Here is a 27,928-nt window from a genome sequence, read left to right as displayed (position 1 = left end):
GATCGATGTTCATTGATCGTCCCTGACGAGCTGCTCCACTTTCCAGCCAATGTCCGCCCGCCTGCCGCTGGGGAAGGAGCCCGAAACGGAGGGGAAAATTTTCTGCCGCCCTGGCGGTGTCGCTTCCCCGCGCTTCGGTTGGCCGCCTGCCAAACGCACAGGACGCTCGGAAGAGGTGGAGTGGACCAAGAGTGGCCGCCGGATACAGCGCCGGAGGAACGGAACGGAGCGAGGAGGTGAGGAGTAGAGAGGAGAGGAGAGGAGAGGAGAGAGGCGCAAGGGTCTGCAAGTACCTTTTACCGTACCGGTACCGAGACGACCCGGTGCAGCACCGGACCCGGACCTGACCCCACTCAAAGCACAAAGAAAACCGCACCGTTGGCTAATGGTAACGAGGCATCTCATTCATTTCAATATCATAATGAATAGCCATATTTACAATTAGTCTTGTAATAAGTGTCTGCCAATTACTGTTAATTAAAAATGTATGCGTTAGCCTATAGATTATACATTGCATGGTCACATGGTATTCTTTAAACACACACACACACACACACTATTTGATTTGTTCTGACACATTGCTTAACAATAATCCAGACTGCATTGCACTAAACTGATATAGGTGCTTATATAAATAGATCATAAATATACACGCTTTAGGCTTAGGCTATTATTCCAGCATTTCAGACTGACCTCTGATTTGTTGAACATCTTTTGAACATCTGTTCTGGCATGCATTTTACTTCATCCTGTTTTACAAACCTCACATGTCCATCACAATCTTTAAACAGTAAGCCGAATATGATCACATAGCACCATGATGGCCTGTGTGGTATGTAATAATGTCATAATGCAACTGATTTGTCTTTCTCAATCTTTCTCGATCAGGAGCTCATGTTTAATATAAACACACACACACACACACACACACACACACACACACACCCACACACACACCTCCCCTTTCTTCCTGCCTGGATATTATTATAATATTATTATAAGATGCAGGTCAAAGTTCCTGGAAAGCATGAATGTGCAAAAAAAAAAAAAAAAAGTTTGTGTCTTAAAGAGGCAGCCTATAAAAATCCATGTGGCTCATGTAGGGAGGAACAAAAAAAAATCATCAGCCAACAGCCATCAAGAATAATGTCAACAATGGGCTGCGTCTAACCTATCCATGCTCACTATGCTTTCTCTCTCTCTCTCTCTCTCTCTCTCTCTCTCTCTCTGCCATAACTATACTTCATTCATTAGGCTACAGTGCACACGCGTGCATATGCTACAGAAATGTAAAGTCGGCTCTTGCGTCACGTGCACGCGCTGTTATTATTAAGGACGCGTCGGTTGATGTTGTGAACGTGTGTAGCCTGTGTGTGAGTGTTTTTTTTTTTTTTTTTTCTCGGCGCGCGTCTCTCGCCGGGATGGAAAAAAGTCCACTTCGGTTTTTGCGTGAAGCTCCAAAAATCTATGAAATGTGTTTGCATGTTGCTCTCGGCGGAGCGGGGACGTGGAGGAGGTGGGAGGGTAGCGCGAGGCGACGACGGCTTGGAGGAGCCCACGCGCTCGCGTCCGTTCCGACCAAATCCTAGCACCGTTTCCGTTTTCTCCCCCGACGGCTCTTCATAATACAGTAAACAAAGTGTGTGTGTGTGTGTGTGTGTGTGCGCGCGCGTGTGTGTGTGTGTGTTTTTTTTTATTTATTATTATTATATATATATATAAAAAGAAAGCAAGCTCGGACACTAATTCCAGGTGAGTGTTGACTGTTTGTTGTTGTTGTTGTTGTTGATGATGATGATATCTCTACTTCAGATGTTGGTGTGTGTTTTGTTGAGCCTATTAATGTCGGTATTAATCACCGGCTTGGACGCTCGGACGGGTTGAGTCGCTCGTCGCTCCCCTCGGCTCGCGACCGCGTTGGTAGGTGCGAGAAAAGGGGGAAAGAAAAAAAACCCAAAACCCACAAACCCGGGGCTCGTGTGTTTGTGAATATGCAGATATAGTATTTGAGGGAAGGAGGGAGGGAGGGAGGGAAGGAGAGAGGGATCAGAGTTTGTCGAGGACTATTCAAAGTTACAATGACATCTTCTTCCGGAAGAGCGCGAGCGCAGAAGGAATAAACGGAAAGAATGTCGGTGAATTGAAACAGCTCTCTCTCTCTCTCTCTCTCTCTCTCTCTCTCTCTCTCTCTCTCTCTCTCTCTCTCTCTGTGTACGTGCTCGCGCATACCGAACCGCTGTTGTTGTCGCCATGGACACACCGGTCTCAGACCAGCCTGTGAAACAATAGAGATTATTATTGTTGTTGTTGTTGTTGTTGTTGTTTTCCTCTGTAAATGACCGTTAGAAGTGACCGACGGTTTATTTGACTATAGTCAAACACGCAGGCTTTTTACAACTTCTCCACTAGTAATGTGACTAATCGGATTTGCATAAGGGGGAATTGTTGGTTGTGAGTGCTAATGTGAGAATAAACAAACAAACAAAAAACAAAAACAAAAAACAAACAAACGTGAGCTCGATAATAAATAAAACCGGTGAATAAACACCCTGTTAAGCATTTTCGTTCCTTTCCCCCAATCCGGTCTGGTCGGTTTGGTTTGGTAGCCGCACGCGCTCAGTGAGTCATTATTGACCGTCATGTGTTAAATGATTGAACCGAGATGAGTTGGTGGGAAAACTTTTTCTCTTCTTTTCCTTTTATTGACCGTGCATTCATATGAACAGCTCGTACTGTAGAGCACGCACGAGGCCGGGATATAATCTGTGCGCTGATTCTTATCCGGTGAGATCTCGTGCGTGATTTATTCCGCTAGAACAGATTTAGCTAGAACGCGTTTATAAGGAAGGACACGAGAGAGAGAGAGAGAGAGAGAGAGAGAGTGGACTTTGGGTTCATTGTTCCCGCGCGGTGACCGTCGCTCTATTGTCCCTCGCTCGTGCGGGAGTTCACCGTGACACCCCCCCCCCCAAAAAAAACCCCCAAAAACTCCCCCCACCTCCATCACCACCGCAACGACCGCAATACGCGACCGGACGTGGTGCTTTGCTGTTTTTTTTCTCTTCTCGAGCGCAGAGATGTCGGATCAGGCTGATGGGTTCTGTAGCGCAGCTCGTGATAACGCTTCATCACGCAATCTCTGTGTCTTTCCTTTCTTTTCTCTTTTTACCCATCCTCTGGGTTCAATAGCTCCTCTCGGCGTTTATATAACCCCCTAAACAGTTGACGGAACTTATCTGGCTGTCACGTCAATCATTTATTACCCCTCTGAATGGTAATGCGCCCCGAGCTCGAGCTCGAGCCCTTTGTCCTGCCTGCTTGAGCTACCCGGTGATTTCACAACAGCACCTGACTCATAGCCCAACACCTGTCTCATACTTCCTCACAACGCGGTTTTAGTCGGTGACTGTATTTTATTCATTTTATTTTTTTCAAAGGAAAAGAAAAATACTTATGGTATTTAATGCAACTCTGCCCAACATACTGATAAAAGAAAAAGACTTTAAACGAATTGACTCAAAATAATATGCGTGTTTTTGAATAGTGGCATTGCTTGATAATGCTGTCAATGTCACTTTTATTGTTTATTGTTTATGTCTACCTTACGTAAATGTTAATTCACCAGGGCGCGTGCATGCGTGCGTGAATAGTGAGCGCGCTCTCTCCTCATGCGTCTGAGTGAGTACCGTGACGGTCTAATCTCTCTCTCTCTCTCTCTCTCTCTCTCACTTGCCTGGGGGTGGGTGGGGGTGGGGGGTGTATTCGAGCCTACCTGCCTTAGAATTCTGTTAAGTCGTTTTTTTCCTCCTCACTGAGGCCAACATTGCATTCCCGTCATGCACCAGCTCTCTCTCTCTCTCTCTCTCTCTCTCTCTCTCTCTCTCTCTCTCTCTCTCTCTCTCTCTCTCTCTCTATGTGTGTGTGTGTGTGTGTGTGTGTGTGTGTGTGTGTGAAGTGTAGGTTAAGAAGTTATAACCATATCCTATTTACCAGACTGGACTCATTTCTAAATCCCCTGCCTCCTGAGCCGAACATCAAGATGCCATGATAGGATTAGGGCTAAGATAGAGTCGACCTGAGCTCATAATTTTTTTTTTTTTTTTTAAAGTCAAAAGAGAAAGGATGATGTGGTTGGATTTTGCTCGGTTGCATACAAATGAAAGTTTCTAATATGTTCGTCCATACGAAAAGGCAAAAACGATCTGAAAACGCTCACATAAAACACGCCAGTTCGGTACGCGGTCATGGTACGGCATAAAGTGTTATGTTAAACGCTTCAGGAATCATATTAAGAGCATGCATATTGTTAGAGAAGGCAGAAAGTGGAAATGCACTCTTTACACCAGCTCCAACAACATCTGATTGGAAATCGTCCCACCAACTGCTAGTTCGCCCAGGTCTTATATACAATTTGTATCACCGGAGTGGTTGATTTGGAAGTATTCCAGTGAATATCATATTCTGGTGCCTCTGTGCTACAAATGGTGTAATAATAAAATATATTAAATTAAATGGCAAATACATTATCGAACACACAATTCCAGACCACAAAGTAATAACCTGGTTATTACAGCCTTGTTAAAAGGTGTCCTAGCACATTCATAACACATACAAAAGCGCAACACGCAACACCTCAAGAATCCACACGTAAACAGTGAAAACAGAGTTTTAACATTTCTCCACCATTCATTTTCAGTGACCCATAAAAACCAGAAAGGCAAACTGCTGTGAAAACAAAAAACTACATTTTTTTTCTTAAAAATTGCACAAAAAAAAACATATACGTGTGAAACGGGCCTTGGTTGTGCAAAATGGTACAAAGTCTAAACTCACCTTTAACAGTAATGTTAACCTTTTGAACTTTTCATATAAATTAAGTCAAATTCACAAGTGTGAGAGCGAGAAACAGGGATAATTGTGATAAAATATCGTAGGTCAGTTTTTGCCACATCAAAGAACCAGTGCATTGTAGAGCTGCAACAACTAATCGATAAAATCGATAATAATCGATTATGAAAATCGTTGTCAAGGAATCTCATTATCAATTAGTTGGTCTGCGCGCGGCACGGGGGAGATTTACTCATTACGTTACTTCTGTTCCGAAAACACGCTTCGGAGAGTAAATACTAAAGTTGTGTCCTAAATGATGTGCTATACACTTACACTATACACTATATCCTCTACCGTCTAGTGTATGAATTTTAGAAAGGTAATATCATCTCAAATGGAACACGAGCGGGTTTTTTTACTAACCGTAAGTATAAGCCGCTTCCTAGTCGACGGCGCATGACGTCATACGCACGTCATGCGACGCCGCTAGCTTTAGCCTAATACCCAGAGTCACCGACAATAACTTTCTTCAGTTTACTGTTTATATCAACGTTACCTTTTATAAAAAGTAATGCATAAATACTATTATATAATATCAACTTATATATTAGTGTATATTTATATTATATATAAGTATTTATGCATTATATTTATGGATGCACAAAAAGCACTGAATTAAACTACAATCCTAAATGAATAATATATATTCTGGTGTGTGTCGTGTGTGTACTGGGTTCTTTTCAGTCTTATATAATTGGACAAACAGTTGTGTAAAGTTTTAGTCTTAAGTTTATATTTGTAACACTTAGTTTGTAGATTTTATTTTAAATAAATGAAAAAAAATGGTACTGAAAGTTTGCCCCGCCCCATCTGATTAATCGATCAGTCGGGGGGGGGGGGAATAAGAATCAGCCAACTAATCGATTATGAAAATAATCAGCCCTACTGTATTGCAATCACAATATGTGACAAATCTCTCCATAAATAAGATTCTGTAATATGTAAGTTATTTCAAACATACATTTAATAGATATTAGTACCTTAACCTGGAAACAACAATCACGTTCCAAATACAAAGGTATTCAAAGGTAGGGATATCAGATGTTTGATACGATTATAACTGTGTAAGACTATAAATATGATTGCTTGCGTGGGTGTGAATGAAGCCGCGTGGGGTAGCTGAGGTCACCAGGCAAGAATGAAGACGGGCCTGAACAAAGTGATGGCACTGCAGCTGCACAGGCAGGCCAAGAAGACAGAAATATTCAGGTTCATTTAGTTTTGTTGTGTTTGGTATTAGAGTACGCCACGGAGTTAATTCATGTATTCAATGTTTTAATGTTATATGTGTCTTAGTAAGTATGCTTTCAGGCAAAACTAGATAATAGACTCAAACACAGTAATTATTGGAGGATCACAAACCACACTATAATTACCTTCGGAATGATAAGTAACCCTTTTTTTTTATATAAATAATTACATTAATAAGTGTATTAATCTTCTCTTTTGTAGGAAGTGTGATCAAGGGCTAAGGAAAATAAAAATAATGAGAGATTAGATGATATTTATGCAAAGTAATAAATCAGTAACATTTTGAGAACTGTGTAAAGCAGCCTATAATTTTAACATACTAACTGCAAACATTGTTTGATTCGATTATTTAGAGGAATTGACCAAACCGAATATAAAGGTCTGGCTCTGGCTTGCTCATTAGGGATAAATTTAAATGTATATTCAATTTAAATGAATTTATATATTCATGTAAAGCTACTTTGTGACCAGTGTCCATTGTTAAATGCGTTATACAAATAAAATGAGCTGAACTGAATTTAAGAGCATGTATGATAAAGATGATGAAGTAAAATGATGAATCAACAATGAGCGTAGCAAGCAAATCATAAGCAGGCCTTTGTGAAATATCCACTAACCTATCGACCTATCTCCACACACCTGTCAGTCTTTGCTCAACGTCCACTGTTTATCAATTTTACAAGCTGTAAACTGGACCAGGTTTGAGATTTCGCTGTAGTCGTGTCTTAGACACAAATGTTGCTCCTTTCCATTATAACTGTCACATAGCTCACGAATTAGCTTCAGATTGAAAGCCTCAAGAGACCACTTCTGTTTGTTTGGAAGAAGCTTGTGAACAAAGTTTGTGTTTGATGTGTGCCTTTATAATGGAAATGGGGAGCACTCCATAAAAAAACCCACCATTCTTCCCACCATTTTCCCCCAGTACATCCTACAATGTAGTAGCTTCCAAATGGTCAACCCCACACATGTTACAATTACAGTTAAGGACAAGCTCTGGCTCAACAATGGTCTGGATTTGGAGTGTGGCTTTTCCACATCGCGTTCTAAAGCTGTTAGATGAAATGGGGGTGAAAAAACCTCCTAATCCTTCCACCTGCATACGGCAACACCATTTGATGCTGTCCAATCTCTTCAGCTCCCCACTGTTCTGGAGTGACTTCTTCATAATTGGCCTGATGGTTCCAAAGAAGCAAATCTCTTTCAGGAGAAATGGATAATATGAATATCGGTGATGTTAGTGATACAGCAAGTAGCCTCTCATTAACTCTACACACTGAAGAGCAAGAGGTTAAATCTAGAACCCTAAACTGTTCTTTCATTTGTCCCTCTTGAGACAGCGTCAAAAATTCAGTGTTGAACCAACAACATTTGGTTCAACAACTTCTTTCCATCAGAGAGAGTTGTAAGTACAACCCCTTTTGAAAACTAAGAACTAGAGCTGGAACAACTAATTGATAAAATCAACAATAATCAATTATGAAAATCGCCGTCAACGAATCTCTTTATCGATTAGTTGGTCTGGGCGTGGCACGGGGCACATTTACTCATTGTGTAACTTTTATTCCAAAAACACGCATCGGAGAGTACAGACCAAAGTTGTGTCCCAAATGATGTACACTTACACTATGCACTATACCAGCTAGTGTATATTTTAGAAGGGTAGTATCGTCTCAAATGGAACACGAGTGGGTTTTAGTAACCAGAAGTATAAGCCGTTTCCCAGACGATGGCACGTGATGTCAAAAGCACATAATACGATGTCGATAGCTTTAGCAGATACCCAGAGTTAACGTTACCTTTTATGCCCAACATGACCTCAGTCACCCTCACACGGAGGCATAATCGTCAAGTGTGCGACCAAAGTCCTCTAAGGCATGGGAGCATTTTATATTAAATGTAATGTAGAAGATTGTAACCTGCAAACTTTACAAAGCGGAGCTTGTGTAGCACGGAAACACGATAGTCATGCACGAGCACAAACTTATATTTATATCCAAAACGCTCCACTGTGTGCAAGGGCTTGGGGAAACTAGTGCGAGTTGCTTAAGAGGTTTAGTTTAAATCAAGTTTATTGCCATGATATGCGGCATTTGCGTGCTTGCAGTGTAAATTCTGTAGTCTAGTATAACATAAGTAATCTATTCCGCCGCATTGCTCCTGACTCGCAATGTAGACGTGGTGATGAACAGTGAAACGCGTGTAAGATCTGTAATGTAATGTCTGATCTGTAATGAGATTTTATTATTAATTTAGGACTGTAGTTTAATTATCAGTGCATCTATTAAAAATAATGCATAAATATTATTATATAATAGTTATATGTATGTATATTTACATGTGTATATATATAATTGGACAAACAGTTGTGTTAATGTAAAGTTTTGGTCTGAAGTTTATATTTGTAAAAATGGTATTTATCGATTAATTTATCGAAGAAAAGAATCAGACGATTAATTGATTTTGAAAATAATCGTCAGTTGCAGCCCTGCTAAGAACCCTTGACTATTATCCCAACCACAGCGTGTGCATAACTGCATTGTAAGCCAGAACCCAAGAATTGTGGGTTCAATTTCAATTACAATTAATACCTCAAATCAGTCCATATAAACTCTTATTAAAACAATGTTAAATCTAGAACCCAAAAGGTCCTTTGAGTAGTCACATTAGGGAACGATTAATGGTTCTATGAGTTTCATTCCAAGAAACCCTTTAGGAAGCCATTCGCTATTCAAAGAGCCCTTGAGGAATGCCTTTTCCTGAGAGTAGTTTTTTACACAGATACCATTTTGGTAATGTATTATTTCCAGCCAAATACACCATCCTTTTTAATCATTGCCCGATCTATTCGTAAAGCTTACAAAGCAATTGGGGAAATATTTCCTCAGAACCCCTCAAGAATTGCCAATTTTTCAAATTTATAGAGGTATAGAGTGGCAATGGACCCTGGAATGCTTTACCATGAGTACCTGTACAGCTGTGTAAGTTGACTGAGACTGCTCATAGCTCTCCCAGAAAAAAAGGTCTATACCTTTCAGGGTACAAACATTTCTCACTGAGATGGTACCTTTATGGGTACATCATCTGTACCTTTAGTTACCTGGAAAAGTGGCTGCAGTGCACCCTTAACGTGTACCTTTGGGGATCATTTACATTGTGCCTTGGGGAACAATAGTCTACCTGCATGCGCAATACTTTTTTTCCTGACAGTTTATGGTCCAGTAATCAGCCAGCGAGGGAACATAGTGTGTTCCCAAGTGTATATTGATTCAAATGAAGCCCATCATCTCTGTGAATGCTCTGTTATATGATCACCTGGCAGGAAAGCTGGACGCAGAGAGATTTGAGCAGGGCAGAAGAGTTGTAATAAAATGAATTCCAACCAATTTGAACACCAAATCGAATACCCCATTACACTGGATTTGGGACCTGGCTGACTAGTCAGTGAGTGAATGACAAGACTTGCAACAGAAACAGCAGAAACAACAGCAGAATTTCCTGTCCCTCAGCTCCTGGACAAGTCTAACTACCTACACAAGTCGGTGTTAACCCTCCTTACTGTCACTGTACTCAGAACAACTGGAGTAATGGCTGTCGTGTGACAATGAAATAATGATTCTGCATACCGGTCACCAGAACTGGCTAGATGTAGCTCAAGTCGAAGAGTAAAACACAAGTGTATAATCACATCCACACAAATGCTTAGACATGATTAGATTGGGCAGGGTTGTGGCAGAAATACGCGCTTTGCCGCACAACTGGTGGGATGCCTTGAGAAACTGTGAACATGACGAATGCACCATCAGTGTTCACATTAGCTTAGTATGCCAAAGATAACATTTGCACAAAGAAACCGTAATAAGCTATATCATAAAACTGAAGCATCTTTCAAGCTTATATCACATTAAAAGTAACTGAGTAAATACATCATATTGTAAAGGTGACTGTTATATCAATATTATGGTTATATTATTATTGTTATTGTTGGCACGGTGGCTTAGTGGTTAGCAAGTTTGCCTCGCACCTCCTGGGTTGGGGGTTTGAATCCTACCTCCGCCCCACGTGTGCTTGAGTTTGCATGTTCTCCCCGTGCTTTGGGGGTTTCCTTGGGGTACTCTGGTTTCCTTCCCTAGTCCAAAGGCATGCGTCGTAGACTGACTGACGCATTTCCAAATTGTCTGTAGTGTGTGAATGTGTCTGCAATTCTCTCCTGTTATGGGTTGGCACCCCATCCAGGGTGTCCCCTGCTTTGTGCCCCTAGCCTCCTGGGATAGGCTCTTGTATGGAAAATGGATGGATGGATTATTATTGCTATGCATTATATACCATCTGTAGCTAAAAGCATACAAATACAAATATTTGCACATAGTCGCAGTTTACCAGGTCAACATATTTCTTGCTTTCACTAACACAGACTCTTGTTAAATAATCCAAAACAAGAAATACAAAATACTGTAAAATATTCTTGTAAAATATTCCAAAACAATAAATACAAAAATCTTGAAACAAACTAATACAACATACGCTGTTTTAATTTAATTTTGACTGAAAACCAGCTGAGCAGCGCCCCTCCCTTAGTCATCGACAAGTCTTAAACAATGGTCGCAAGCTAGATAAACAGTTTGGCTAAATATGATTAATGCTAAGAGTCTTTCATATTTGTATCTGTTTTATATAACATCATATATGTCATATTTATTGCATAAAATATATTTAAAGTACACAAACCATTTAATTCGGATTCTATAATTTCGTTGTCCTTGACAATGGCATTAAACCTTGACCCTTGACTGAAATGAAAATATACTGATATAAACCACTGTGATTTTCTAATATAAAGCTTGTGAGAAAAGCTTGCTGAATTTTTTCTCTTTCCTGTCAAAAATAATGTTAACATACTGGCAGTTAAAAGCTGTTTGAATGTAGCATAAAGCAGGCAGAGGGTGCACGGTGGCTTAGTGGTTAGCATGTTTGCCTCATACCTCCAGGGTTGGGGGTTCGATTCCTGCCGCTGCCCTGTGTGTGCAGAGCTTGCATGTTCTTCCCGTGCTGCGGGGGTTTCCTCCGGCAGTCCATGCATGGTATGGTAGGTTGAGTGTCCGTAGTATGTGAGTGTGCCTATGCTATGGATTGACACCCTGTCCAGGGTGCACCCTGCCTTGTGCCCCATGCTTCCTCAGATTGGCTCCAAGTTCCCCATGACCCTGTAGGATAAGTGGTATATAAAATGGATGGATGAGTAAAACAGGCAGATCTTTGCTAGCTTGGAAAATCACCTGTCTACTTATTATATATTTTCTAACTTCCCTCTCCCCTCTCTTTCCCAGGTCTCAAAGTCGGAAAGGCTGTTAAAATGTGTGCAAACACGGCGTACTGTCAGTTGTAGGAGAGCACCCTGAGGCCGACTCTTCACCTCTGCTGGTGTCAATCTTAGCCGTGCACCAACCAGTGAGAACATTGCTGCCCTTTGCCTTCACCCTCCACTCCTCCTCCCCTCCTCCTCCCTCTCCCTCCCCCTTGAGCTTTGGGCCATGTCTGCCAGTGGGGGGTTGATGGAGGGAAACCAAGCTAGAGAGGACGAGGATGCTCGGGACAGCTGCTGTGCTGATGAAGAATCGTCGCCCGTGGTGGAGAGGAGGAACCGGAGCGGGATCATCAGCACACCGCTCAGCAAGAGCCTCAAACACTCCCGAGCGCTCTCTCAGTACATCGCCACGTGCTCTGCCGCAGCTGCAGTTGCTAATGCTAATGCTAACAGACTTGCCCAGAGTTCCTTAGTAACTACAGGGATTAAGTCTCACTCAGTAGACGCCCAGCACAGAGGCCAGGTGGGACTTTCCAAACTGGACCGGGGTGCACTGGTTTCTAGCCTTCTGGACTCTCCAAGCGGTTTGCATCTGGCCCAGGCAGCAGAGCTCTTACGACGAGCTAGCATGCTACTTCCTGTCTCTGACTCCTCCAGCCTTGGCGTGGGTGGGGATATGGAGGCAGTCTCAGCCTCTGATTCGCTGGGGAGTGTGACAGACTTTCCGTTGTTGAGCAATGGTGGTGGTGTCGGGGGCACTTTCCCGTTCCACCCGGGCCTCTTCATCATGACGCCGGCTGGAGTGTTCCTGGCTGATGGGGCACTGTCACAGGTGACGGGAGCTTCTGAGCAGCAGCAAGCGCACAGTGAGATGGCAGCGGCTGCCAACGCCAACGCCAAGAAGAAGCGCAAACGCTGCGGTTTATGCCCGCCCTGCAGGCGCAGGATCAACTGCGAGCAGTGCAGCAGCTGCCGTAACCGCAAAACCGGCCACCAGATCTGCAAGTTCAGGAAGTGTGAGGAGCTCAAGAAGAAACCAGCTGGAGGTCTAGAGGTAAAATGCTAAAAAAAAAAAAAAAAAAAATTTATGAATACAAACTGACAAATCACTGGTTTCCAACGATGAAGAAGAAATTGGGCGCACCAGTGTGCTGCTCCAATAGTTTTGCCGTAGCCACCCAGAATATTGCACATGACCTTGCATGTACAGCAGCTTTTAGAAATGAACATTACACATTACAGGATTTTATCATACATTCTGTTTGGTACATTTAATATATAGGTAACATGTAAAAGCTATACACTCTATGTGGATGGGTTATTTGTTTTCTTGACGTTGCCTTGGTGGACTTTCTCAACAAGAGGCTATGAGCCGCAGTGTTCGAGACCAGAGGTTATTGACACCACAGCTCTTCCCTTGTACAAACTCTTTCTTGATCTGAAAACAGCTGAATTTGAAACTGTTGGACATTACCCTGTAGATAACTTTGGTTGGAATAAGTACAATAAGAATCAATCATCACTTATACCCTGTATTTCAAAGAGTTATGGCTCTCCTTTTCAAACTTATCAAACTGATGAAGTCTCTGTGAAATCATTCTGTTATAATAAAGTAGATGGTCTTCAGCTAAGGAAGCACAAGAAATAAATTTCACAGGCACATGTTTGCAGCTTTGCCAATACAAAATGTCCCAATCGCCATTTAAGAAGTACACGCGTTCCTTAACTACATTTAAAACACACCATTATTCTAGTCATGCACTAATTTGTAACATATATTTCCAATGCACATTCAAAAACACGAAGATGAGAATGTGGTTCTAGTTCATTTTCAATTAACTTAAGAGATGGCGGAAACGGGTACAGTAACAACAATAAAAGCGACCGATTCATCATTATGACTCAAAACGTCACCACTGTTAAGCTTGAACGTGGTAGATGTCCTATGATTAACATTACTCCTTTGTCTGATTGGCTGTTTGGTGCACCAAAATGAATGACGAAAGACTTGATGATGAAGGGTTTTTAAATTTTGTCAACAATAACAAAAACGAAACCGCTGTTTTGACCCATTGTTGATGAAAATACGATAAAATGAAAACAAGAAACTAGCAATGCGAAGAAAATTCAAAATACACCAAAAAAATTGTGATGGACGGAAAATCAAAACTTCTGTATTTTCTGTTTGTTCGTGCTGTGTTGGTCTGTAAAAGAAATAAAGAAAAAAAACTTTTACAAATTAAATGTTTAGAGAAATAAATCAGCTTAATTTAGTTTTTTTTTTTTTTTTTTTTTACACCTCTACAGTAAAAATAAACTATTCAGGCAAACCAGATTATTTAGCTTTTTATTTTTTTGGTGTTATTTTTTCTGTTTGTCTGTGTGTATGGTTTGACATGTTGCGTGATGTCTAACCAATCAGCAGTGAACAGTACTGCTAGCCCCGCCCCCAAGTACGATTAGTTCTTCTTTGTATCAGCCTTGATCAGGTACCAAAAGCTGTACAATTGTAAAGTTTGGTACTGAATCAGTAGCCAGTTGAAAAGGCTCGATTCAAGTTTGAATTTGATCATAAATTCCAGTTGTTGTAGGCAGTGGATAAAGGTCTAAAGTTCTTCTTGAGCTGAATCAGGAGTGTGTTTGGGCAGTAACATTACTGAACTGTGCATGAGGATGGAGAAACCGCTGTAGGTTCCACTGTGGCTGACCCCATTGCTAATGCAGGAAATTATTTTGCTCTTTACTTCTTCCAAAACCATCACACTATCTGCCCATGGGGACCTTCTGGAAACTTCTCCGAGTAAGAGTGCTTATCTAGAATCGGTCATAATTTGGTTATATGGATAATTTGCACCGATTATATACTTTCGTCCATTAAGTAATTAAATCATTAAGGTGTTTTTTGGTGGCAGGATGATGGGAACAGAAGGTTTGACCTGAACTTGTACTTGATAGCTAGGTAGAGTTGCATTGTGGGAAGGTTTGCTATTATCTGTAATAAATTCAATAGGTTGGATCAGGTGTGTGTATGAACACATGTGGCTAATTTACAAAAATGTAATAATATCCAAAGTGGTATCAACATTCACTCTTCTCTTTATTAGGATGGAGTCCTCCACACAGCATAAGGAGATTTCTGCACTTAAAAACAGTTTTAAATATAAATGTTTGTTAAATCACTGTTATAAGAGTCCAATTTTCTATTTCTGAACAAGGAGCTGAATACTTGCAATGTAATACACAGTCTATTCGAAGGGGGAAAACATCACTTACCTAAAATTAAGACAAGTTAAGACATGTTTGGTGGCTGAATTTGACTGTTTCAGTTTTGCAATGCAGCTATAAGTCAAATGTTGTTAACATGTTCTAATTGACTGTCGTAAGCCGGGGTTATGATAGTCAATTAGAATTATGCAAATACGTTAAAGCCAAGTCGAGTCGTCAAGTAATTACAGACTTTCTGACATCAAAACGAACAAACTCACATCACATAAGTGAATTTTTTAAAAATGAATACACTTATTTGAAATATTCTAAAGTGCTGTGGTATTTAAACCGCTGTTATAGGAGACCGGTTTTCTATTTCTGAAAAGATCCTGAATACCCGCGACATAATAGACTCTGCATTTGACGGGAAAAATCACCCAAAATTAACCCAACACGTGGTTTTGACTTGATGATGATTGTAGACTTGTGGTACTTCTTAGCTTATAACCATGATTCTGAAATGGGAAGTAAATTCAGCCCTAGTTGTAAAGATATTTTTTATTCAGTAGTTTCGTTGTCTACCAGATAAGTCACCAGTCTTTTTGTCTTTTATTGTTTTGCACAATTTAAAATATATACCAAGAAACAGCAAAAATACAAATATTTACAGTGCAGTGAGAGGCAGAAAACTCGGAAGGGCTTATTTAAAGCCTAAACAATGTAAAATTTTCTCAATATCATAAACAACATGTTAATGTGCAGACAAATAATACAACTACATCAAAAGGAAACTAATAATAACAATATATATCACAATAACAACAACAAAAATAATATGTGAAATAATATGTAAAAATTGAGAAAGAAAAATAAATAAAATAAATAAATTAGATAGTTTTTTTTTTTTAAAAATTAAAAATTTTTTAAAAATGTTTTTTATTTTAAATTTTTTGCTATTGCATTGCTTATAGCCAAATCGTATGAAAAAAAAAAAAAAAGATTTGTAAAAATATTAATCAATTCAAGCTCAATTATACTCTACAGGCCACAAGTGTGACAGTAACTAACTGTAAAAATAAACTTTTTCCCCAATAGATAGCAGACAGTCATTTCATTATTAATGAAATAATATAATAAAGAACAACGCAGTCTGTATTATGTCTGATTCTGATTCTTGTTTTTGCATTTAAATTTTTTTTTATATAACAACCTTCATCGTTCACGCAGTTCTCACATTAAAAGGTTCCGGACTGTATTTAATTAAAAGTCTGTAAATAATTAACAACGGGTCAGGTATCAGCATAGACCTGAAAGCCGTTCTATACACAATATGCAAATATCGCTCCGAACCTGAGGAATATTTTTTCAAGATTAATTTTTTTTTGGCTTAACGAGATGTCACAAGAAGAGTGGAAGCTTGTTTCCGTCACATATGAGAAAGTGTGTTCCACAGATTTATCTCACAGCTACGAGTCACTATCATACAATTGTGACAAGACTTGACAAAAAGGTCCAGTTCTCGCTGTAAAGAATATTCAGGTAGGCGATGTTGCACGTTTTCACCTTTGCTGGGTGCATTTACACGATATATAATTGTAACTGTGAGATAAATCTGCGTAATATTTTGTCATATGTGGTGGACATGACCTTCAATTCTCAAAGGTTGGAAAATTAATACAAAGGCGCATTAGGGACGATTAGTCTTTTATTTATTTATTAATTTCAAAATTAGGTCTCTTAACGGTTAGGTGGATTCAACCTTTTAATAACTCCTGAACACGTTCACGAAGCTCCGCCCCCAGGATCTACTGTGGCCTGTAGAGTAGAGTGTCTACTGAATGAGGAGGTGCATCCAAGCACAAACAAGCATTCCGGACCGGAAGTCGGTTTTCCAAATGGATTTTCTCAGCGAATTAATACACTTTTGTTCAGGCCACAGGCTTGTTTTGTTTTAATCATGTTCTATATATTGTCCATGTTATTTGATTTAGTAAGGAATAATAATAATAATAATAATAATAATAATAATAATAAAACTACTGCACCTTTAAATAAATGTAAAAAAAAAATTGCGATGCAACTTGCTGAGTTTTTTGTGCTTTTTTTTTTTCCACGGAAAACTACTTGAATTGCTCTTCGCATATACCAACATACACAGACTTTCCCAGTGATGTTTGCTGGTAAATGTGACCTTTTAGCTGTACTCATGTTCAACGCACGTGAATCGAAGAATTCTTTGGTTGAATGCGCGTTGTGATGACGTCACATGATGCGTCTTGGTTCAAATCTGCGGTAATTTAGAAAAATTGCAAGCTCGTCCGAATATTGCGGAATTTCCTTGATTTGCCGTTAATTTCCCTGATCACAAAATCCTAGAGGGACTGAATATCTGTTTGCTTTGATACATTTGGCTTGTTGTGTATAGACTTTCTCTGTTACAGCACCATTTTATAATCTGGGTCCTTTGAACATTATATCATGCAAGAGTTCTAGTTTTACACGGACCGCTGAGGCAATATGATCCTTTGCAGGTGCTGTTTTTTTTTTTCACTCGAGGGTGGTCTGATCGTTTTAGTGTCATCCAGTTAGCCATCTCTGTGATGTTTCAAGCAGAGGTTTCATTGTGTGTTGGACTTTTTTATTTATTTGTTTGTTTATTTTTTTACGATTGCTAATAATATGCGTAAATGCTATTTAAATAATTAAAATACTTCAATAGGGAAAAAAATAGACAGTAAAAAATAATCTGAGTTTATATTCATATATTGCACCATATCATGATGATAGTTTTCTTTAAGTGATGTAATGGTCTGATGATGTGTGAAGTAAACAATAAGAAACTTGCATGCTTTGCGTTCATTTGTAACCAACTGGCTGTTATGGTTTTATCGCAGAGGAGACAAATATTTAATAACGACATCATCACGATACAGAAGGTCACAATTCCAGGTCATCGTGTCAAAAATGATCTTGCGAATGTTTTGCTACACATACAAAGAGCTCCATCAGTTATCACTAGACAACACCTAGTGATAGTTAAACTGTAAATTTCTCCCAGTCTCCTGTAAAAGTGACCGTGGTGTGCGGCTGTGTCCGTTGGTCTGAGCGTACACCATGTGTATGTGGGGGGATGGGATGGGGTGGAGAGAGAGTGTGTGTGTGAGTCTTACCCGGTCCATCTGGCCACTGCGGCTGTCATCTGGAGCACCAGGTGTCAGTGTGGCCTGGAATCCTGTGTGTATGTTTGTGTGTCATTTGGCATCAGAGAGACACAACCCTTCACTAGTCATGGTGTTTGTAAATGCCACAGCTCTAGCTATAGATCAAACTGGTTGTGTTTTTTAATCAGTTACAGAGGATATGAAGCTGTTAAGCAATGATTGTAGTCTTGCACGTATGTTGCTGAGCATCTGTCTGTGTGTGTAAGTATGTGTGCGTGTATGTTTGTGTTTGTGTGTGTGTGTGTGTGTACATGGGACTGCTGAACGCTCCAGTTTCTCTGGGGAGGATTTTGATGGGAGTTAAAGGGGTCGTGAAAAAAGGCTTAAAGGTGTGTGTGTGTGTGTGTGTGTGTGTTTAGTTTAATGCGTTGTAAACTACAACTGGACTAGTCAATCAGCAGATAGGGAAATGCAGCCCAAAAACATAACCCGTGTTCCAGACTCAACGTTTGAAAACGGGCTGTGCTTCACGTAAGAGACTGTAGACAGCTAGTTAGATAGTTATAGTTACTGACAGCTAACCCTGCTTTCACACGTGCTGCTTGTAGGTTGACGTTTACGTGTACAAGCTTATTTGCTTGATTGATTTTGTAAAGCACTTCTGTTGTTTTAAATGTGCTCGGTAGATAAAAGACGGCTTGACTTGACTTGATATGGCTTCATACTATCTTCAGTGGCAGATTTGCAAGGGAACCTAACTGTACTAGCTATGTACAGCCATCACAGTGAACCAACAATCACTGCTGTTTCCTTCCAAGAACGGTTAAACATTTAATGAGAGCTTGTATATGACAGGATAAGACGATACCACGGATAATAGGTTTATCTTCTAATTTTGGGGATCAAACAGAAAAACGAATTGGGAACGAATTGGAGGTGGGAACTAAGGTTATGAATAATGATGCACCGATGCTAAATTTCTCAGCCGATACCGATAACCGATTATTCAGATTGATATCGGCCGATAGTTCTGACATTTATGCTTTCTTATAAATGATTAATAATTAATTCCACAATTCTGAAAGAAATGCAAATAAAAACTTTATTCTCTCCATTTCAACAAGCTGTTTCACAGTAACTGGTCTCATAAACACAAAACACATTACTCTAATTAACATTAACACATGAACTCAATTCTGAAGATTAAAGTAAGAGTTCTTAACTTATTGAATGTTATTAATTCATATTAACATTGACTGAAGTGTAAAAACCTCCTGTTAGTCTCACATTCACTCTCCACAAACAAAAGCATTTCTACTTCATCATTAACATCAGACTGGTAATATATAATATACACTTTTTTTATATATTAACATTAACTGGATATGAAATATACTACTCTACAAATATATTTTTCTATGCAATATATACTTTTCTGTCAATTCATCTTCATTTAAATCTTTCAACGGTGTACTAGAGCTTTAATTCAGCACGACCAGCTCGAGCAACGCAGCAAAAAAAAATTAGACGCCGAAACTCCTGCTTCACTGCTGCAGCGTCCGGTGTAAAATTTTATCAGTGCAGAGATTGCAGAGATTACAAACTGCCGTTTTGTCGTCATTCCACACGAGAGACATCATCTTTACACACAGCACGAAATCCATGTGTTTTCCCGCCCTCTTTTGATTGACAGGATATAATCGGCCCTGATCATCGGATGTTTTTAAACTATCGGCTGATGGCCCATAGCGGGAAAAATAGCCTTTATCGGCCGATAACGATTACTGGCACATTGGTGCATCTCTAGTTATGACCATACACGACCGTAGGATTGATCTGATTAATCATTTGAGCTAATTGTTTGTATTTGCCACTTTACAGCACCGCCATGTCGCCTTTCACTCAATAGTAGGTAACAGTAACATTGCTAAGTATAAGTCAGATAAGTAAGGAGTAAAACACAACTGAAATGGAGTTGTGAAGAGGAGTTACGGCACATCCTGAAGTATTGTACCCCCTTCTAACACAGGAATTTGCCAACCGTTGCATTTTTCTATTAATTAAAGAACAACACATAATTTTTTTTTTTTTAACGATTTATAGTTACATTTAATGATATGGAAGGTCCACAAGACAAGTTTGTTCCTGTTATCGCTTACCTTTTAACAGCTATAAACAGTCAGAGTTTTTTTTTTCTCTGTAAGTGTGTAAGAAAGCTTAATAAAACGAATAACAACAACAGTGCATGAGCAATAATGTACAGGGTGTCCCAAAAGTCTGCATATATGGTGGATTATGTACGGCAGCACCACGTCGGTTGTGCCTTCGTCAGCGGATGTTCGTGGACGTCTACTTCGTCTCGGTCGGTTCGCAACACTTCCTGTCTGGCAGCAGTGTTGTGTGTGATGTGCTTGCCATGTTTCCTGTTAAAGTCCATCACAAGCTTGCGAAAGCTTCCTGATTCAGCCACGAGAATGATACGTTCAGTGCGTTCTTCTTTTGTCAAAGGCGTTCTTCAAGGCTATTGTGTGTGTGTGGGGGGGGGAGCGTTTGGGTGGGGGCATTTGGGGGGGGGGGCGTGTTTGGGTGGGGGCATTTGGGTGGGGGCATTTTGCTAAAAAGTGTTAACTTTTGAGACATCCTGTAGATTAGTTACAATAAAACATACAGCATGTCAATAGCAGATAACATGTACGATGATAGTAACTATAGTAACAGGAACCAGAGGGGACACTTAACTACTGCTCTTAGAAACCTTTCTAAAAAGCTTTGTCATGAGAAAGCGCAAAGGTGGAATGTGTAAGGGAAAGGCATTACTTCTGACTTTTACAAAACGCTGACCTAGAGACTCCTTCCAAAACATTTAAATGAACATCTCATTTTTACCACATTAATGTTTATATTTTTAGGCTTAAATTATACTATTTGGTTATTAGAGTATGCGGAACATCTGTCAGAGAATACTGTGGGTCAGAAGGTGTTGATTCGTTTTCTATAACAGCATCTCCGACAGTAGTTCAATACACGTCACAGGTGTACAGTATGTTAATGCGCTCGTTCTATTCTCAAGGAGGCAACACACTACATTAAGAGCCAAGGGGGATGTAAACTTATGAACAGGATGACGTATATATATATCTTATCTTATATCTTCCGAATGGCAGTACTAAATGAAAAACACAAGTTCTTTAAACAAAAAAACGATTTACATTGATCGTCCTGTTGAAAAGTTTACACCCCCCTGGATCTTAAAGTATCGTGTTGCCTTCTTGAGCATCAGTGAATGTTTGCAGCTTTTGGAATAGTCGTGCACGAGTCCCTTAGACATCCTCAGTGTGAACTATTGGATCTCAGCATCATATAGAGACTGTTGGAAAGGGGCAAAATATGCAGAAGATCCTAAGTAAAGAATGTGCAGGACCTGGAGGATTTTTCTGAACAGTGGGCAGTGTAACTGCTCAGGACAAAGAAGGGACTCGTGAACAACTCTCACAAAACATAAACACAGTCGTTGATCATCCAGGTAACAACACACAGTATTAATAATCAAGCGTATGTAAACTTTTGAACTGGTTCATTTGTGTAAATTCAGTTAAACATCTGTAAACATCTGTTGTGTGAAATAGCTTATTCAGGGCAGAACTAAATAAATAAACTAAATGCAATTTTAATGATCTCTCTTCAAAAAAAAAAAAAAAAGATTTACATTTTGCAGATTCTGCAAGGCGTATGTAAGCTTACGACCTCGACTGTAACTCAAAGCGGACACTTATGTAACTTTAGCCTAACGATAGACCAATGTTTAAAAGATAGTGTTATTTATCAGAGAAAAACTTAAGACGTTTTGTGTAAGGAGACGTTTAATCAGCGTTCATGGAAGGAGTCTCCAGTGTCAGTGCTTTGTAACAGTCAGTAAGTTTCGCTCTCCGTTTATTAGCCTCAGGATGTATAATATGAGTAAAACGGGATTATTTATGATACCTTTGATACTCACAGATAAGTGTATTGTGTCATCATTCATCAAAATATCAGCATAATATCGTCATATCGCTCAGCCGTGCTGTGTTATGATGTCGTATTGGCAGTAAGAGGGGATGGATGATGAAAGCGTGGAGGCTTATACGGCTTAAAGAGCCCTTATTGATGTCACGGGGGGGGGGGCGGTGTTGCATGTATTGACTGGGCTGTGTGTGTGTGTATCATATGAACAGGCTCATATTGATGAAGTGGGGGAATCTACAAAGGTTATGGCGATTGGAGAACATGCAAGGTTTTATTGACAGGAGAAGGAAAGAGGAAAGGTGTGAGTTGGTTTTGTTTGTGTGTGTGTGTGTGTGTCATAGTTTGTCTTCATTTTTGTTGCATATAGGGTTATTGATGTGTGTAAAATGTTGTAAAAGTGGACCATATCTTTGTGTGTGTGTGTGTGTGTGTGTGTGTGTGTGCGCGTAATGTTTTCCACTTAAAACCTTTGACAGCTGTGTGTGGGAGGAGACAAGGATGGCAGTAATCCAGGCTCCACCCCTTTCCCAAAGAGCTTAAGCAACAGTCAGACAGATGAGGTATTTTAGGAACATGTCTGTGTGTGTGTGTGTGTGTGTGTGTGTGTGTGTGTGTGATTTATTGAGAGAAAATTAAAAATAACAGTGAGAAAAATAACGACCGAAACTGTCTGCAGTGTCATATTTATTTGTGTACGTGGGAAGGATGAGTGTTTTCTGGTTTGTGTGTAAGTGTGTGTGTGTGTGTGTGGCCAGGGACTGATTTGCCATGTGCTTGCGCCGGGCGTCCATCTGTGTTGGCTTGTCAGGGGGGTCATGGAAGGATAAGGGGAACTGTGTGTGTGTGTGTGTGTGTGTGTGTTTGTGTGTGTGTGAGTGTGTGCAGATATGCCAAGGTCCTGTCAGCTATCTTGGAGAGTAATGAGGGAGAGGGAGAGGATGTCCAGGACAGGAAAAGAGTGTGTATGAGAGTACGTGTGTGTGTGTGTATGAGTGTGAGAGGTTATTAAGTCACAGTAGGTGAAATCATCGTCTGCCCATGTTACTTCATAATTAAGCAACTTCACTCCTCCTTGTTTCTTTCTTTGTCTCATTCTCTCTCTCTCTTTCTCTCATGTGATGACGGTTAGCTTTTCCAGGAAATGCTGCAGTTGGCTTGAGTCTGTCAGTGCCAGTCCCCACGTCCCACCGCCGCCCGGCCGGCCCCCACAGCCGCAGGGCATGCTGGGAAAAATCCACCACTACTGCGGCATTTCAGGCTCCACAGGCTCAGAGTCCAGCTCCGCACACTGAGAGAGAGAGAGAGAGAGGGAGAGAGAGAGAGAGAGAGATGGGGGAGGGGTGAGTGAGCAAACGTGACTAATAGGGGGTAAATCAGGCAGAGGAAGAGCGAGAGAGAGAGAGAGAGAGGAACGAAGGAACGAACAAAAACAAAGCACAGTCCAACACAGGTGTTAATGCTCCAGTCTCTGGGAAGTTTGTCAGCAGCTGTTTTCTTCTCAGATGTTTACCTTAAAGGAATGTTCCAGTATTTTTCCATCTAATCCCTTTCCACTAAACGTATTTGTGATTACCACAGACAAGAATTTCAACACATTTCCGCGTAAAACCAGAAAACATGTTTACTCGCGGATAATGGAAATCTAAGCACAGTTGTTGAAGTCCGTCAAAACGCAAAACTATAAAACAACTGTTACACTCTGATGGTCGTCTGCTGCATTCGACTAAAACTCTTAAAACCTTGTACGTCTGAATTTCTGACCTCCGACTTAGAACATGTAAAACTCCTCAACCCCGAGTTCAGCAAGTGATGTCAAATCAACATGGCTGTATACATCAACAGTAAATAATGTAGCACTTCATTACTGTATAAATGAGATGAATTGCTTTAGATCAATCAACATACACACATATTCGCTTGTTAAATCGACCATACAGTTTGCTCATGACAGTTAGCTGGCTAGCTTGTTGCTAGCAAAAGATGAACACAAAGGCGTCCATGTTTGTTTCCAACTTTGCAAAAATGATACGAGTTCCAATTTCCAGCCCTGTAACCGTACAGTAAAAAGTAGCTCTAGAATGCCGTGTCTCCATTCGTTTTCTACTAGCGCACTAATTGGTATGCAGACATTTTATAGCATTGTTCAAATTCTCATTCTATTCCCCTGATAGCTACTATGTTAGAGGGTGAACTGGACCGATGCATTGATTTAAAAGGCAACAATTGAAATAAATTGAGGCAACAAACATGAATCGATTATTGCCCAAAAAACAAAGGACAGACCATTGATGATGCTAACTGGTGGTGTAAATGATGTGTAAATAGGTTAGCGAGGTGATTTGCGCATAACTCTGACAGAAATAAAGTCCTTCGCTACATCATTATTGTTAGCAAATTAAGGATTTTAATTAAGGATTTAAGGATAGACCTACCCTAAATTCTGAACAGTGTTGATCACATATCGATTGGAGGCTAATAAAATGAATCGTATTGTAGCAGATTCTGTGATATTGTCAAATATTGAATCAAAATCTAATGTTGTAGTACTTGAGACTGGACACGGTCTCATGGTCTTGGTCTTGTCAGGGACTTGGGAGATTTTGGTCTTGACCTGGACTCTAACAAGTATGGAATCTGACTTATTCCCGAGACCAGTTGAGTAAAAAAAAAGCCCAGTAATTAGCATTATTATTACTATTATTAGCTTATTTTCACTAAATTGACGACTTGATTGACATCCAATATTAACCAATGACTGACTTCACATCCAATACTAACCAGTGACTGATTATTTTCTTTTGCACACATCTTGAAACCGCACACGGTCAGGATTCAGGTGGTTGTATGGAGTAGTGCTGTAGTACTCGAGACTGGACTTGGTCCCAAGACCATATTTTCATGGTCTTGGTCTTGTCATGGACTCGGGAGCATTTGGACTCAGTCTTGTCTCGGACTCTACCCTCATCTGGCCTCAGTCTTAACTCCACCTACTCAGCTCGGATGAACTGGTCTCAACTACAACACTGTCAAAATCGTATCGTATCATGTGGAAGACTGAGGTTTACTCCCTTCGTATGTTATTACCCATAGTAAAATACCAGTATATTAATAATAAAACAATAACTACAATACTAACTAGAATAATAATATACAGGCCATTGCGAGTTCTTTCAGCTCGAACATGACAGGTCAGAATAGACACCAGAGTGGAATATAAATTTAAATCTTTTTTTTAAAAATTGTTGTTTAATGACCACTAAAGTTTGAATTCAGTCTGTCTTCCTATATAGTGCTGCATACGGAGCAGTCGATATAGTAAATAGTGAACGAGTGAGGGAGGGGTTTCAGCGTAACTCTTTTCCAAAGGTGGTGTTGTATCTATGAGCGATCAGATCCGCAAATTATTCCCTTTGAAAAAGTAGTCTGATCTTTGAGAGCTTAGAAAAACCTTTGAATTTATAAAGGTATTTTAGCAAAAAAAAAAAATAAAAAAAAAATAAAAATATATATATATATATATATATATATATATATATATACATATACATATATATATAATAAATGTTTATTAATGGATGTCAACAACTGGCATTAGACCTCCATTAAAAGTGAATTTCGAGTAAACTGGTGTTTTCCTCTGGTAAGGATAATGTGTTCAAATTAATGTCTGAAAGATTAGGTTGAAAGACACTGAAGAATCCATTTAAACATAGCGCAAAATGCTTCATTTACTGACCACTACTCTTCCTCTCTTTCTCTCTCTTTCTCTCCCCCTCCCCCTCTTTTACTTCCCTGTGTCTCTAAGAAGGTGATGCTGCCCACCGGAGCTCCTTTCCGCTGGTTCCAGTAGGACGACGGCCAGCCGGACTCCCTGGCGAGCTCAAATTAACAAACTGCCAATCACGTGCAACGCCAACGCCCACTCGGACTGCTGCTGGCTCATAAACACTGGCCACAAATAACAAAAAGAATAAACAAACAGCCTCTATGAATCGAGAGAGGTAAAAAAAAAAAAAAGAAGGCACTAAACGAGGACGAAGCTAGTTCTTCTGAACCAAAAATAGACTGCCATGGCAGCATGTCACTGCTTTGTTTATTTTTTGTTTGTTTGTTTGTTTGTTTGTTCGTTCGTTGTTCTCTATGTTCCAATCGGGAATCGTTGTGGAGTCGTGTCCTTTGTTGGACACTTTGGGAACTCTGGACTGCCAAACAGAAGATGTACAATCATTTTATTTTCTGTGTTTTTTGTGTTTTGTCCATGTGTGGAGGAATGCTGTATTTGCATTAGAGAATGTAAACTCGAGACTCTGTATTAAAGCTAGTTATTAATCCAGAGCACTATTGTACAGTTAGCACCGACGTTCTTACTGACTGCTTCAGTATATTTGGATTTGGCTTTTTTATGTTCTTGGTTGTTGTTTTTTTTTGGTTTTTTGTTTTGTTTTCTTTTTGGGAGGGGGGGAATAGTTTGTCATAAAAACTGATTTTCAGATCGATGTTTGATATCAAACCAGATGAAAAGACAGAAATCATTATGATGTAGCATCCCTTTTGGCAAACAAACAAACAAAAAAAACCCCATCTACTGTTATTTTTTTTTGTATTGTGAAACAGAATCAATGTAGTTCTGCACTGACGTCATTCAAGGATGGCTGAGACAAACGGAAAAAGGAGCACGAACACCAGCCGGCGGCGTTTACAGATCAGATTACTTTCCACGGCAGGTTGTTGCTCTACTGGATCCTGATTGGTCAAACGGAAATTACTGACACAGCCGAGATCTCTAAACAAAACGTGGTGGCCCTTATACTACCAAACCACGTCAGAAAGCTCTCTGTACGTTTACCTAGATCGTGAGATTCCCAGTGAGATTAAAAAGGCTCAAGGACAAAAGACATCCCTCCCTCCTGCACCATAACCACATGGTGGAGGCCATCTTGGATGGCTGACCACAATCCGCTTAATCAGTCACGCTGGTGGTGTTCTGTTCTGATTTAGTGTTGAAGCCTGGCTAGAAATGGATGAAGCCCAGGTCCCTAACATGTCTGAAGGTCTTCAGTGCGACATCCATGTTTCCACAGCCGCCATCCCGAGGGCTGCGTTTGTAAACTGAATAAACGAATGCATGTATCTGTGTCAGAAACCGACAGCTCTGAGGTTGCAGCTTTTCCTCAGCTTTGGAATAAATAGAGATACCAACCTACACTGTTTGCCGCTGGAATATGTAAATGTGTGACTTGAAGTACAAAGTTTTATGGATCTGAAGGCTAATTAGAAAACAGATAGGGTGCTGCTCCAAAGGTCATTCAGGGTCAAATCGATACCCAGTCAAATTTCCACGTCACAGTCTGTTTACTAGTATGTAGGGAGGATTTATAGCCTGCATGTGGGAAAAAGCAGTCACATCAGTGCATTTTTTTGTTTGGAGGGTAGGAGTGAATGAGTGTCTAGGTCTGGGGTTCGTTTTTGTCTTTTTTTTCTCTTCTTTTCTCTCTGTGTAAGCTCTGTCTGGATTAAATCTTCAGCCTATTACAGAAACAATGGGCCTCATTTATGAATCGTTTAGTAAAGTTGTGCGCAAATGTTGTCATAAGCCAAAATTTCCCACCAGATTTACAAACGTTTCTGTAATTCTGGTTTTCTTTGTTGCGCATGTTGATAAGTGCCAATCACCCATAAATTACCAAGAGTGTTCACAGCACAGCTGATTTATATTTAGTGACCTCCGCAAAACAACAGAAAAGGCAAAGCTGACAGAGCGGAAAACGACAAAATGACAATTAAATGGTGAAAGAGCGCCTCCTAAGTGTGACATGCATTAAATCTTCTAGTAAAGCAGCTCAGCCACTGCAGCAAGTCAGCTACCTTAAATGCACACTAACTCTTCCTCCTGTTATAGGGCGCCATTTCTTTTGACCTAATTGAATGGCTAGTCTTATTTGTATTGATTTATGGATTTGTTTTGGATTGCTTTAAGTCATTAATATGAAATGACTGCGTTTCACAAAATTTTCATTCAATTTGTGTGTTATTGAAATAAATAAGCTATTTAAACTTGACCGCGTAATCCGTGTATAAAATTACAGTAACTAATCACCAGTTATATGAACCG

The 27,928-nt window shown here is 40.0% G+C and overlaps 1 protein-coding gene across 6 annotated transcripts; it reads left to right on the top strand.

Moving 5' to 3' along the window:
- Nucleotides 1-27,875, top strand: cxxc5b (CXXC finger protein 5b). 6 transcript variants are annotated; one of them, XM_053641257.1, is made up of 3 exons: nt 1-388; nt 11,469-12,500; nt 25,622-27,875. In XM_053641257.1, exons 2-3 carry the CDS (start codon nt 11,673-11,675, stop codon nt 25,664-25,666), a joined length of 873 nt encoding a protein of 290 aa, XP_053497232.1. In that variant the 5' UTR covers nt 1-388; nt 11,469-11,672; the 3' UTR covers nt 25,667-27,875. The 6 variants fall into 6 exon arrangements, with proteins under 6 accessions (XP_053497232.1, XP_053497231.1, XP_053497230.1 ...); XM_053641256.1 differs by lacking the exon at nt 1-388 and adding an exon at nt 1,122-1,630; XM_053641255.1 differs by lacking the exon at nt 1-388 and adding an exon at nt 1,122-1,639.
- The last annotated feature ends 53 nt before the right edge of the window (nt 27,876-27,928 follow it).

Source organism: Ictalurus furcatus, chromosome 14, assembly GCF_023375685.1.
Source record: "Ictalurus furcatus strain D&B chromosome 14, Billie_1.0, whole genome shotgun sequence".
Taxonomy (NCBI): domain Eukaryota; kingdom Metazoa; phylum Chordata; class Actinopteri; order Siluriformes; family Ictaluridae; genus Ictalurus; species Ictalurus furcatus.
Note: the sequence above shows the minus strand (reverse complement) of the source record. Positions and strands in the feature narration are given on the sequence as shown.

What these genes read in the sequence shown, in the direction of transcription:
- cxxc5b (XM_053641257.1), top strand. Translation starts at nt 11,673, where the DNA reads ATGTCTGCCAGTGGGGGGTTGATGGAGGGAAACCAAGCTAGAGAGGAC. An exon ending in AACCAGCTGGAGGTCTAGAG is followed by an intron (nt 12,501 to 25,621) that starts GTAAAATGCTAA and finishes TGTGTCTCTAAG; the next exon opens with AAGGTGATGCTGCCCACCGG.